The 14114-nt window shown below is 35.1% G+C and overlaps 1 protein-coding gene across 3 annotated transcripts in view; it reads right to left on the bottom strand.

The window, feature by feature from the left end:
- Positions 1 to 14114, bottom strand: part of DNAI7 (dynein axonemal intermediate chain 7) — a 62938-nt gene that overhangs the window by 28418 nt on the left and 20406 nt on the right. For all 3 annotated transcript variants that reach the window (XM_045184260.3, XM_071221062.1, XM_053921716.2), the window contains 3 exons: positions 12213 to 12359; positions 9704 to 9807; positions 7492 to 7801 (listed from right to left, as the gene is read on the bottom strand). In XM_045184260.3, the coding sequence (XP_045040195.2) occupies positions 7492 to 7801; positions 9704 to 9807; positions 12213 to 12359 (561 nt within the window). The remainder of the gene's footprint in view (positions 1 to 7491; positions 7802 to 9703; positions 9808 to 12212; positions 12360 to 14114) is intronic.

The following is a 14114-nucleotide window of genomic DNA, read 5'->3' as shown; positions in this document are numbered from 1 at the left end:
GGCCAGCTGTTGCTTGTTTGATAGGATTTAGGAAGTTGTGAAGCATGAGTCAAGACCAGCCATTCAAATGGAAAAACAGCTTGGGTGGGGGCCCATAAGTCATGTGGGAAGGAGTCTCTGGGGACTTCCAACACAGGGCAAATAGTGTTAGCAAGATTGATGGAGTTTCAGATATGGTACCAGCATGCTGGCTCCGTGGATCTGTGGGTGGAAGGTTCAGACAAAGGACAGTGACCTTTGTTCACCTTGAAGTCAGACAGTTCAGTTTCTTCCTGTATGTCACTGGTGCCTTTCAAGCTGCTACCATGGTGCTGGAAGCTCAGAGGGAATGAATCTGAGTAGGTGAGTCTATGTGTGGGTTCTTTTTTTTTAATATTTTTAAATTTATTTATTTTTACAGAGGGGGAAGGAGGGAGAAAGAGAGGGAGAGAAACATCAATATGTGGTTGCCTCTCATGAACCTCCCACTGAGGACCTGGCCCACAACCCAGGCACATTCCCTGACTGGGAATCAAACCGGCAACCCTTTGGTTCACAGGCTGGCACTCAATCCACTGAGCCACACCAGCCAGGGCCGTATGTGGGTTCTCTCAGAGAAATGCATGGAGTTCCAGAAGTTTCTTCTACCAACTCAATCCCTGCTGGTTTTTGCAGCCAGTAGTTGTGGGGACTTATCTTCCTGGCTCTGGAACCCTGGACTGGTGGGCCTGGGACTCCTTGCTCCCAGAATATCCCTCCCAAATTTTTATCCACCACTCATGGATGTGGGATCATCCCATTCCATGTCTGTACCCCTCCTACCAGTCTGGATGGATGTGGTTTCTCTAATTCCATAGTTGTGAGACTTCCATTCAACTTAATTTCTGATGTTCCTGAGTAATGGTTGTTCTATATTTTAGTTGTAATTTTGATGTGGCTGTACAAGGAGGCAAGCCATGTCTTCTTTGATGCCATCTTGACCAGAAGTCTTAAATACACATTTAAGAGCCAACAGTGACCCTCCTAAGAGAGATCAGAGGTGAGTACTATCTTTGTTTTGCACAATCCTTCTGCTGCACACTTTAGCATGTGTGCCTGGTGCCCCAGCTTCTATGTTCGATGCCCTAGTTTTTGTGGACTCTACAGAGGGGATGTTCTTTGCTGGCCTGGCTCTGGTGGCCAGCAGAGGTATCATGAGATCAACGAGACAGCAATAAAGAAAGAAACAGTTCTTAACTGGCTATCACCCCAAGGCTCAGTTCAGAGGGCACAGAGAGAAACACCGATCTCCTAGTCTTACGCTGAAAAAGTGTATGTTTGCATACTTTAAGAGCTGCTGCCTGAAGGTCTGGCTTCCCATCAGTCTGAGTGGAGGTATAACTGAGATCTTCCCTTATGGGCACTGACTGGTCTTGGCACACCCTCAACTACTGAGGGCCACTGTAGAAACACATATCCCAAATGAAAAACAAGATAAAACCATAGAAAAAGATCTTAATAAAATGGAAAATAAGTGGTTTACCTGTTACATAGTACAAAATAATGATTATAAAGATGTTCAGCAAGCTTGGGAGAAGAAAAAAAAACAAGTGAAAATGTCAACAAAGAGATAGAAAATACAAGATATTTTCTTGTATTTTCAAGAATACAAACAGATATTACAGAGCTTAAGAATAAAATAATTGAACTGAAAAAATACAATAGAGAAATTTGACAACAGACTAGATGAAGCAGAAAAATGAATCAATGAACTCAAAGATGAGGCAGTGGAACTCACCTAATCAGAGCAGCAAAAATAAAAAAAAAAAAAGAATAAGAACAAGATAAGATAGCTTAAGAGATTTATGGGAGATCTAGCAAGTGTTCCAACATTTGCATTATAGGGGTCCCAGGAGGAAGGGGGGCAGAAAACTTACTTGAAAAAATAATAGCTGTAAACTTCTCTAAACTTGGGAAGGAAAAAGACACCAGGAATCCCAGAGAGTTCCAAAAAAATATAAACCCAAAGAGACCCATGCCAAGACACATTATAATTAAAGTGACAAAAATTAAAGACAAGGAAAGAATCTTAAAACAGCAAGAGAATAAAAACTTGTTATACACTTGGGAATCCCCATAAGACTAAGTAGATTTTTCAGAAGTTTTCATGCCAGAAGGGAGTGAAATAATATACTCAATACACTAAAAGGAAAAAACAAATCTGCCAACCAAAAATACTCTACCCTGCAAAATTGCCATTCTGAATAGGATGGTTTTTCAGACAAGCGAAAGCTAAGAGAATTTATCACCAGTAGATCAGCTTTACAAGAAATGTTAAAGGGACTTCTTTAAGCTGAAATAAAAGGGCACTAATTAGTAACAGAAAAACATATGAAGGTATACATGTCACTGGTAAAGGTAAAAATAGTAAAATTCAGAATAATCAAATGTTGCAAAGGTGGTAGATTGATTATTTATAAAACTAGTATGAAGGTTAAAAGACAAAAGTAGTAAAAATAGCTATAACTACAATTAACTTAAGTGTTATACAAGATAAAGAGATGTAAATTGTGACATCAAAAACATAAAATGTGGTGAGGAAGTAAAAATGGAAAGCTTTAGAATGAAAACTTAAGTTGTGATCAACTTCAAATATTGTTATAAATAAGTTGTTTTATGAAAGCCTCATAATAACCAAAAAGCAAAAAATTACTATAGATACACAAAGGATACATGTAGAGAAAATAATCATAAAATCATAAGGGAAGAGAGAAAGAAAAAAATAAAGGAACAAAGGAATTACAAAACAGCCAGAAAACAACGAACAGAATGGCAATAAGTACATGACTATCAATAATTACCTTATATGTACATGAGCTAAATTCTCCAATCAAAAGACATAGAGTGGCTGGTGAACAACAACAACAAAAAGACCCATCTATCTACATGCTGCCTACAAGAGGCTCACTTCAGATGCAAGGACACACACTGATTGGAAGTAAAAGGATGTAAAGAGATAGTCCATGAAAATGGAAACCAAAAAAAGCTGAGTTAGCTACATTTTTACCAGACAAAATAGGCTTTAAGACAAAAGCTGTAATAAGAGACAAAGAAGGACATTACATAATTATAAAGGAATCAATCTAACATGAAGATATAACATTTGTGAATACTTATGTACCCAACATAGGACCACCTAAATAAAGTAATTATTAAAATATTTAAAGGAGAAATAGATAGCAATGTAATAATAGTAGGGGACTTTAATACTCCACTTTCATCAATGGATAGATCATCAAGGCAGATACCAATAAGAAAATATTGACCTTAAATCATACTTTAAATAATATGAACTTAAAGAACATATACAGAACATTCCATCCAAAAGCAACAAAATATACATTCTTACCAGGTGCATGTAGAACATTCTCCAGGATTGATCATATATAAGGACACAAAATAAGTCTTAATAGATTTAAGAAGATTAAAATAATATCAAGCATCTTCTCCAACCACAGTTGAATGAAACTATAAATCAATTATGAGATGAAAAATGGAAAGTTCACAAATATGTGAAGATTAAATCTTATGCTTCTCAACAACCAATGAGTCACAGATAAAAAAAATTTTAATACCTTGAAACAAATGAAAATGGAAACAAACACCAAAACTTACAAGATAAACCAAAAGCTGTTGGAGGTTCACAGCAATAAATGCATATATTAGGAAATAAGAAAGATCTCAAATAAATAATTTAACTTTATACTTCGAGGAACTAGAAAAAACACAAATGAAGCCCACACTTAGTAGAACAAAGCAAATAAAGATCAAAATGTAATAAAGGCTAAAAAAATAGTAGAAAACATCAATTAAAACTAAGAGCTGTGTTTTTTTTAAAGGAAAAAATTTGAGAAAACTTTACCTAGGTACACCAAAAAAGGGGGAGGAAAGAGGACTAAAATAAAATGATAAATAAATAGGAAACTTTACAACTGATACCACAGAAATACAAAGGATAATGGGAGACTACTATGAGCAACTATATGCTAACAAAATTAACAGCCTGGAAGAAATGGATAAATTCCTAGAAATCTACCACCTATCAAGACTGAGTCTTGAAGTAATACAAAATCTGAATACTGCAATTACTAGCAAGGATACACACAGTATCCTTGCTAGTAAATCAGTATCAAAAGCCTCCCCAACAATCAAATATCCAGTACCAGATGGCTTACTGATGAATTTACAAATATTTAAAGAAAAATTAGCATCAATCCTTCTCAAACTCTTTTAAACAACAGAAGAGAAGGGAACACTTCCAAACTTAGTTTAGTACACTGGTATTAACCTCATACCAAAACCAGATGAGGATACTACAAGGAATAAAACTATAGGCCAATGTCTCTGATTAACATAAATGTAAAAATCCTCAACAAAATATTAGCAATCAAATTCAACAATACGTTAAAAGGGTCATACACCAAGATCAAGTAAGATATATATGAGGAATACAAGGAAAGTTCAACATCCACAAACCAATCATCACATTAATAAAAGATAAAAATCGTATGAGAGACAAAAAAAAATATGGCCCAAATGAAAGAACAGATCAAAGCTCCAGAAAAAAAATACAACTAAGCAACAAAGAGATAGCCAACCTATCAGATGCACAGTTCAAAACACTGGTAATTAGGATATCACAGAAGTGGTTGAGCAAAATAGAGGACAAAGTGAAGGCTATGAAAAGTGAAATAAAGGAATATGTACAGGAAACCAACAGTGATGGGAAGGAAATGGGGACTCAAATCAACAGTTTGGACCAGAAGAAAGAAACATTCAACTGGAACAGAATGAAGAAATAAGAATTCAAAAAAATGAGGAGAGGGTTAGGAACCTCCAGGACAACTTTAAACATTCCAACAACTGAATCATAGGGGTGCCATAAGGAGAAGAGGAACAGCAAGAAATTGAAACCTTATTTGAAAACATAATGAAGGAGAACTTCCCCAATCTGGCAAAGGAAATAGATTTTCAGGAAATTCAGGAAGCTCAGAGTCCCAAAGAAGTTGAACCAAAGGAAGAACACACCAAGGCACATCATAATTACATTAGTCAAGATTAAAGATAAGGAGAGAATCTTAAAAGCAGCAAGAGAAAAGGAGACAGTTGCCTACAAAGGAATTCCCGTGAGACTGTCAGCTGATTTCTCAAAAGAGACCTTACAGGCAAGAAGGGGCTGGAAAGAAGTATTCAAAGTCATGAAAGGCAAGGACCTACATCTAAGATTACTCTGTCCAGCAAAGCTATCATTTAGAATGGAAGGGCAAATAAAGTGCTTCTCAGATAAGGTCAAATTAAAGGAATTCATTATCACCAGGGCCTTATTATATGAAATGCTAAAGGGACTTATGTTAGAAAAAGAGGAAGATCAAAAATGCATACAGTAAAATGAAAACAAACTCACAACTATCAACAACTGAACCTAAAAAACCAAAAAACAAAAACGAACTAAGCAAACAACTAGAACAAGAACAGATTCACAGAAATAGAGATCACATGGAGGGTTATCAGCGGGGAGGGAGAAGGGGGAAAATGGGGGGGAAAGGTGCAGGGAATAAGAAGCATAATTGGTAGATACAAAACAGACAGGGGGAAGTTAAGAATAGTATGGGAAATGGAGAAGCCAAAGAATTTATATGTACGACCCATGGATATGAACTAAGGTGGGGGAAAGATGGTGGGAGGCAGGGTACAGGGCAGAGGGGAATAAAGGGGAGAAAAAAAAGGGACAACAGTAATAGCATAATCAATAAAATATATTTTAAAAAATAAAAATTTAAAAATCATATGAAAAAGCATTTAACATAATTAGTCATTTATGATTTAAAACGCTCTAAAGAATGTGGGCATAGTGAAACATACCTCAACATAATGAAGACCACATATAACAAGCCCACGGCTGGCTGTATCCTAAATGGTTAAAGGCTGAAAGTTTTTCCTCTAATATCAGAAACAAAATAAAGATGACCACTCTTGCCACTTTTATAGTAAAATTATTTTTAATTTTCATTTATTGATTTTTAGAGAGAGGAAGGGAGGATAAAAGAGAAAAAACCATTGATTTGTTGTTTCACTTATTTATGCATTCATTGGTTGATCTTGTGTGTGCTTTGATTGGGGATCAAACCCATAACCTTGGCGTATCAGGACAATGCTCTAACCAACTGAGCTACGTGGCCAGTGCCACCCTTGCCACTTTTATTTAACAAGCTATTGGAAGTCCTAGCCAGAGCAATTAGTCAACAAAGAGAAATGAAAGAAATCCAAAGCAGAAAGGAAGAATAAAACTGTCAGTACTTGCAGATGATATATTATATATAGAAAACCCTAAAGACTCCACCAAAAAAATGTTAGAACTTAGAAATTACTTCCGTAAAGTTACAGGATACAAAATCAATACATAAAGAAAATGTACCACTCATGATTTGTGTTATACTTCAAAAACTTTTTTACCAAGAAAAAAATACTGCTCCATATTTGATATCTTTGCCTAGTACGTTCTGATTTCCATGAGGACAGGGGCTATATATGTCCTCTTCATTACATGGCTTCTGTCTCCTATTATGTACCTGAAATACAAGTTTTCTATATGTGCTTGTTGGTAAGGTATTGAACAGATGGATGAACTGTTTCCTTTCCAATCTCATTATCACCGAAATATTAAAAGCTATAATCATCTCTCTTAGGTCTTGATTTCTGAAAATTATCAGGAAAAAAATCAGATTTGCTTTGTTACTGGTGAATATCCTGTTCCTGGTATGGTGCATAGTACATGGTAGATGCTCAATTAGTATTTAAAAAAATAAATAAATAGCCCTGACCAGTGTTGCTCAAATGGATGGACGTCATTCTGCAAAATAAGGCGTTGCAAGTTTGATTTCTGATCAGGGTACATCCCTAGGTTGCTGGTTCAGTCCCCAGTCAGGGCACATGCAGGAGGCAACTGATCAATGTTTGTCTCTCACATTGTTGTTTCTCTCCCTCTGTTTCTCCCTCCCTTTCCCCTCTCTGTAAAATTAAATAAATAAAATCTGTCTAACAAAAATCAATGCATAAAAATCTGTTGCATTTCTATACACTAATAATAAACTTTTGGTAAAAGAAATAAAGAAAATTCCATTTTAATTGCATTAAATGAATACAATGCCTTGGAATAAATTAAAGCAAGGTGGTGAAAGATCTGTACACTGAACACTATAAGCCATCAATGAAAGAAACTGAAGAAGACAAAAATAAATGGAAAGATATTCTGTGCATATGGAGTGGAAGAATTAATATCCAAAGCCATCCACACATTCAATGCAATTCATGTCAAAATTCCAAAGGCATTTTTCACAGAAATAAAAGAAACAATCCTAAAATTTGTATGGATCTACAAAAGACCTTTAATAGCCAAAACAATTGAGAAAAACAGGGAATCTAAGAACACTTATTATATGAAGAAAAAAAATTATACATGTAAATATGTCTTACCATTTGTATTTCAATATCACCTCGTTCTTCAACTTTTATTTCTTCTACCTGGACTGAGTTATGCTCATTTTCTGGTTGTTTGTGCTCTTCTTGGAACTCTTTGCTAATTGCTCCTTGTACGTTGTTAACTTTGTCTTTCACAGAGTGAGACTCCATGGAAGAAGGCAGTTGAAATAATGTTGGAACAGGGTGCGGTGGTGTGACATGATCATAGTGAGTATGTAGGAGTCGTAGAGCAATGTCGCTTGTCGCTAATATCCTTGGAATTTCAAATCCAGTTTGTATTTCACTGCATCTGACACTTCTGTACCTGTTAATAATTGATTTTAACAAAAAAGAAAAGGCCCAGGGAAACACAGGGTCTGTTGCAAATTTATTCCTAAGTAGTATTTCTCTTCACTTTAATTTCACCACAATTTAGAATATATTCTTTGCAGGATTTGGATCTAGTTGCTAATGTTATTCTTCCCAAAACATGCTCTTGGGATCCATAACCCAACACTTTTCTCTGTCACTGGCAGCTCCTTCTGTTTCCTCTGTATGGCCTTCTTCCTCACCATCCCTTAAATGTTGGTATTACTCAGCTCCCCAACCCTTTTCTTCTCCCTCTACATAATCTCCTTGGATATTATTTCTAGACTTGTTATTATTTAAATTATCAGGAGTTTTTGACATGAGTTTTATGTTTCCTGGGGCTGCGTAGTGGGAAGAAAGATCCTGAATCTTTCTTCAGGACCCCTTCAGGATTTAAGGGGCCCAAAAATGCCTTTAAATGTGAGCATATAGAATGATTTAAAGTTCATAAGAATCTAATGCCCCAAAAGTTAAGAACTCCTGATTTATATGCTAATGACTCCCCAAAATATATTTGCAACTCAGAATTCTCTGAAGTCTTTCAGAGAGTTGCACTTTGACACTTCATAGGTCTTCAAACTCAACAAGTCCACCCCTCCAACCCCCTTGCCATCACCACCAAAACAAAACAGACTTTTTCCTGCCTCCATTATTCATTATCTTAGTAAAAGAACCACCTAATTTTCTTCTTTAGACCCAGGTAGTTAATGCAGAGCTAGTCATTTTACTTTTATTCTTTTAAAATTATATAGATTAATTCTCTTCACTCTTCTATATATAACATATTTTATAATAAAAGGTTATATTACTATATTGTCTCTAATTTATATTTAAACCACAGAGTATTTTGTAGCAAATACAACGTGGAAAATATTTTATTTATTCCTTTTATTAAATATCCATAATAAAATTCAGTTTCTTCCATTGTAATATGACAAGTCTTTTCAGAACTGAGACCAGAACCTCCTAACTTTTTCTTCTGGTAAATTTTGTTTTTAAATTTACTGCCATACTAACTCAATTAATTGGAAATATTTGAGTTCAAACAGGAACTGAGTGATCATGAATTTATCATTACCACTGTCATTCCTCAGAAAGCTGTTACTTTGTTTAAAATAATTGGGGAAACATCCCTTAAACACCTAAAAAATGGTAAATATAAAAGTATTATTTTTTGCCCTGGCTGGTGTGGGTCAGTGAATTGAGTGCCAGCCTGTGAACCAGAGGGTCACCAGTTCAACTCCCAGTCAGGGCACATGCCTGGGTTGCAGACCACGTCACCAGTTGGGGGTGTACAAGAGACCACCGATCAATGTATCTCAGGCACATCAATGTTTCTCTCCCTCTCTTTCTCATTCCCTTCCCCTCTCTCTCAAAAAATAAATAAAATCTTTTTAAAAAAGTATTATTTTTTAGAAATTATTTTTAACAGTTCACAAAGATAATTTCTTTTTTAAGTTTAATATAGCCATGTAGAAAGTACCTACCACTTCTACTTTTTGCGGGGAGGAAGGTTAAGTGGTGAAGAGAAGGGAAAGACCTGATATTTATTCAGCATATATTTGTACTGGACACCATGCCCTGACCTTTATATGCATTACTATTTAACCTGAACCCAATCCTATTAAGTAATATAGTCATTATTAGCCTGTTGATATACTGAAGCTCTACCAATCTATGTGACTTGCCTAAGGTAAATGGCAGGTCTATGATTCAAAACCCCATTTGGCTGACTTCTTGACATGAATTTTTCCAAGGTTACCATGTACCATGCATGCTGTTATTCAACAGGAATACGCCTGGTAATCATGATGTGATTCAAATGTCTTTTAACATGCAACATCACCCATGGGAATACCTTGGGTTCTTCTTGAGGTTTGCCCACACATACAGGGTAACATTTTCATCTTGAATGACTTTTTCCATATTTCCAGTGTCCAGATCTGCCAAAGTACTAGCTTGCTGTAAGAGAAAAAGAAAACAGTATAAAAGATCAGAGGCCTCATAAATTATATAATTTAAATAAGCGTGTTGGATTCAACATTACTTAAAAAAGTTATTTGGGTAAAAATAAGGTTCAATCAAAATGATAAAGAATTGCTTAAAATTCTCAAAATTACACAAATATATTTACTTAATTAAGTGCGCTTCCCTTTTTCCACTTAATTTCTCTTAAGGTGTCTAAGGGATTGAATTTGCTCCTATATATTCAGGTAGCATGTATAGATCACTATCATAATTAACCTTTTCAATTTTAACATTATCATGACTTTTCATTTTAATTATACACAGACTTATCTGTACTTTATTAAGATATAGATTATTCTACTGCAAAAATTTGCCTATTCCTGAACATATCAAGGTTAGAAAACAAAATATCCAGTATATAAAATCCAGATGAGTTGTGTATTTAACTAGTCCAATACTTGGTATATAACATTAAACATACAATTTAATGATGTTATTAAAATTTTTTAAGTAAAGACTAAAATAGCTTGATGCCTATTGCTCAAGAAATAGGCTCTCTTAATGGGCTTAAATAAGTTAATATGTATTTAGTGGCTTATCTTGTAAAAACTTAAAAGTACTGGGGATTGACTTATTGCTTTTCTAAAAAAAAAAAGTAACTGTCCCCCACTCCTACTTTTTTTTTCTGTGAAATTAACTTTTTGAAATATTCAGGATAGTTTCTCTGTATAATTGTCCCACATTGTGGATTTGTCTGATTGTTTCCTCATTGTATTGTTTAACTTCCTCCTCTGTCTTCTTATTTTTTATGTAATGGGTCTAGGTAGGTTTAACTAGATTCAGACAAATCATGTTTAGCAAAAAGGCATCATAGGTTTTGTTGTGTTCTTCATATTTCAACCCTTCAGGAGGAGTATTTTGTCCCACTATTAATTATGTGGGTTTCATCACCTGATTAAGGTGGTGACTACCCACAGCTCCATATTTCAAAGTACATATTTCCCAGTCAGTGAGTAATCTGTAAGTAATCAGTAAGCAATACTTTGGCACTTTTCACCTAATTATTTAGGTAGCCATTGACGATCCTTATCATTTATTACATTAGAGATTGAAAAATGGTCATTCTTACAACTGCCCATTCCTCCTACATTTACTAGATAGCATTGTTCTGTAATTCTCCCCACTCCCCACACCATCTGCCTCCTTCCTTTTTGGAGTATCACTATAGGCTCATGGATTTTTATTTATTCGTGTGTTATAATCAATTATAGTAATTATCCTTTCTGATATCACATTGCCTCAAGTCTGACTAGTGGGAGACTGGTCAGACTTGAGGTAGTACTGTCCCTTTGGACGTGGCTCCATTAGACTTGGAGCATTCATGTGCTTTCTGGCACCGGAAGACTCAGCCTCGTGTTTCAATAACAACCTTACCTTTCACTTTCCCTTCCCCAGACCCAGAACCAGCCTTTTATCCCAATTACATCTGGCTCCTTTATACAGAATAAAAAAATATATAGTTCATACTGTTATTTTCATTTTAAATACAACATTATAGCATGTTTTAGTCTTTTATTTTACTGTATTTTTTCTCTTACAATAAAAATCTTGATTAATAATTATAACATATTTCCTTACTTGCTTAATCTTACAATATAAAATAGTTGTAAAATTATAATATATTATTGATAACAATAAACTTAGTGACATTTAAGCCTTCTTTGCATTTCTTTTAGTAATTACAACATATTCTCCCAAGGCTAAACCAAGGCGAGGACTTCTTTCTAGACCAAAAAATGGGACAAAATGGCCAAAAGTAATGTGTGACCTTAGATGGTTTTCTGATTAAAAAATAAAATAAAAACAGTTATGGAAGATATTCATAGGATATTAGGGAAATTTTTAATATGGGCTGTATATTAGAATATATTATAGAAATATATTACTTCCATATTATTTCTATATTTATATAATCAATAAAATATTTTTTATTAATTTTCTTAGGTATAATAATGGTTTTATGGTTACTTGAATATTGTCATTAGTGCTAAGATATTTGGTAAAATAGAGTGACTATAATAATTGTAATCCTGTATCAACTAATTTATCTAAAATGAATATCTAAGACATAAGGTTTTGTGAACTTACTTTCATGGTGATTCTGGTAAACCTTGGCAAGTATAATAAAGAAAACTAGATTTTAGCTACATTGGTGTTTTATTTCTTTAAAAATATTTACAATTGTACAGTAAGGATAGATATATGTGCCTTAAATTATGCCACTTTTTTATAGCCTCTTACTTTTTGAAAAATAATACCAATTTTTTTTAATTATATAGCATAAAGTTTTAACTCTCATAAAAGTTAATAACAACATATAAGCAAAATATCACACTTACTCGGAGCAGCACTTCTGTGGCTCTGTTAAACTTTAGGTGAAGGAGCTCCTGCAGTTCCAGAATTGATCCTTGGTACTGTGCCATATTTTTGTCTTGCAAAGCATATGGTGGAGTTTCCAACAAAATTAATTTCAACTTATTAATTAACTATAAAGCAAGAGTAGAAAATAAAAATATAAATTAAAAATTTACTCCAAAAGCAAATCAAATGTGACAAATAATAAAAGGTGAAAAGGGATATTCAAAAACTTTTGAGTCAAAGAACACATATTATCGTCAGTAAAATAAATAAATACCAGAAAGGATTTTTATATTATTTAAGGGCATGGAAAAATAGACTATTTCCTCCCAAAATTCCATTATAAAAATTCTCAGCCATGTGTAACACAGCTTTCATTACCTAAGACTGTGGAGCAATAGGAATAACAACAATATCAGAACAATGAAAAAGAGAAAGTAAAATTCCTAACATTTACTGAACGCTTACTGTGTGCTAGGAAGCATTCTAAATGCTTTATATGTTTTAATTAATTCAATCCTCATCATGACTCTATGAGGTGGATACTGTTATGGTGCCTATTTTATAGGTGAGCAAACTTAGGAACATCTGGTTTCACCTGTAAGAATCTTGGAAGATGCCATTCTGTTCTAACAAGTAAAAAGATAGGCAGACTGAAAAGTCAGTGGCTCTTTGACCAGTAAGTGAGGGGCGGAGAGACCTACAGGCGAACACAGGGAGGCGTGGCTAACCAGAACAAACTCAGGAGCAGAAGCCACTGCAGGAACCAGAGCCTGGCAGGACACCTGAGCTGTAAATGACGAACTGCTGGAAGCTCAGTGTGGATGGACACTTCTGAGAGTTAAAAACAATGTCAGGAGGACACAGCCACGGCAGCGGGAGGGCCCACAATATTGTGACACTTACCTGAAGTGTCTCGACAAGGTTCACACAATAAATGTGGGAGAAAAATCCTCTCGTGCTTCTGGCAGTGGAAGGGGAAAGGGAACCATTCTGAAATACTCCAGAGCATTCTGTTCTTAATAAGACCTGATCTCAGGAAACTAATTAAGAGTCTAACCTGCTGGAGTTTTAGCAGAGCCTAATTCACCTGGGGGAAGGAAATACCCAACCAACTCCAGCTGGCTCTAGTCATCCCCTCCCACTGAAGCGAGAATAAGAAAATTAAAAACACCTGTGAAAATCATCTATCTCCCAGGGGCACAGGATTACTAAAAGACTGAGACCTAATCACAGGACTATATGGGGTCCAGCGGAAGTAATGCCTGCTCGAGTGTGGTTGGCAGGGTAATAATATGGGTGTAGCAATTTATAGTTTTAATTTAAATAGTTCACCTAAAATGTCATAGGGTGTGCTTGAGTGTGATATTGTTATGTTATAGAATTACATGCTTATGCTTTTGTAATAAAAAAAGGGGGGCGTTATTTGTGCCAGACCCTGTAGAACTCTTTCCCTGCCCCTATTCTCCCTCACCACTACATAACTAAAGGCCTATTTACAGCAATTCCTTTTATCCAGTACAGTACATCCAGCTGTCAAGAAAAGATCACTAGGAATATCAAAAGGCAAAAAGAACCCCATAATTTGAAGAGACATGGCACGGATGTTAGAATAATCAGACTGGGAATTTTTAAAATAACTACAATTAATATTCTAAGGGTCCTAATGGACAGCATGAAAGAACAGATGGATAAGATAAGGGGAGAGATGGAAATCCTAAGAGAACCAAAAAGAAATGCTAGAGATAAAATCAATGTGACAGAAACGAAGAATGCCTTTGATGGGTTCCTTAGTATACTGCGCTCAGCTGAAGAAAGACGCTGAGCTAGAGGACATATCAATAGAATCCCAGAAAACCAAAAAGCAAAGGGAGTGCAGCCTG

The sequence above is a fragment of the Desmodus rotundus genome, chromosome 3 (assembly GCF_022682495.2).
Source record: "Desmodus rotundus isolate HL8 chromosome 3, HLdesRot8A.1, whole genome shotgun sequence".
NCBI lineage: Eukaryota > Metazoa > Chordata > Mammalia > Chiroptera > Phyllostomidae > Desmodus > Desmodus rotundus.
The sequence above is the reverse complement of the archived record's forward strand: the minus strand, read 5'-3'. Positions and strand labels throughout refer to the sequence as shown.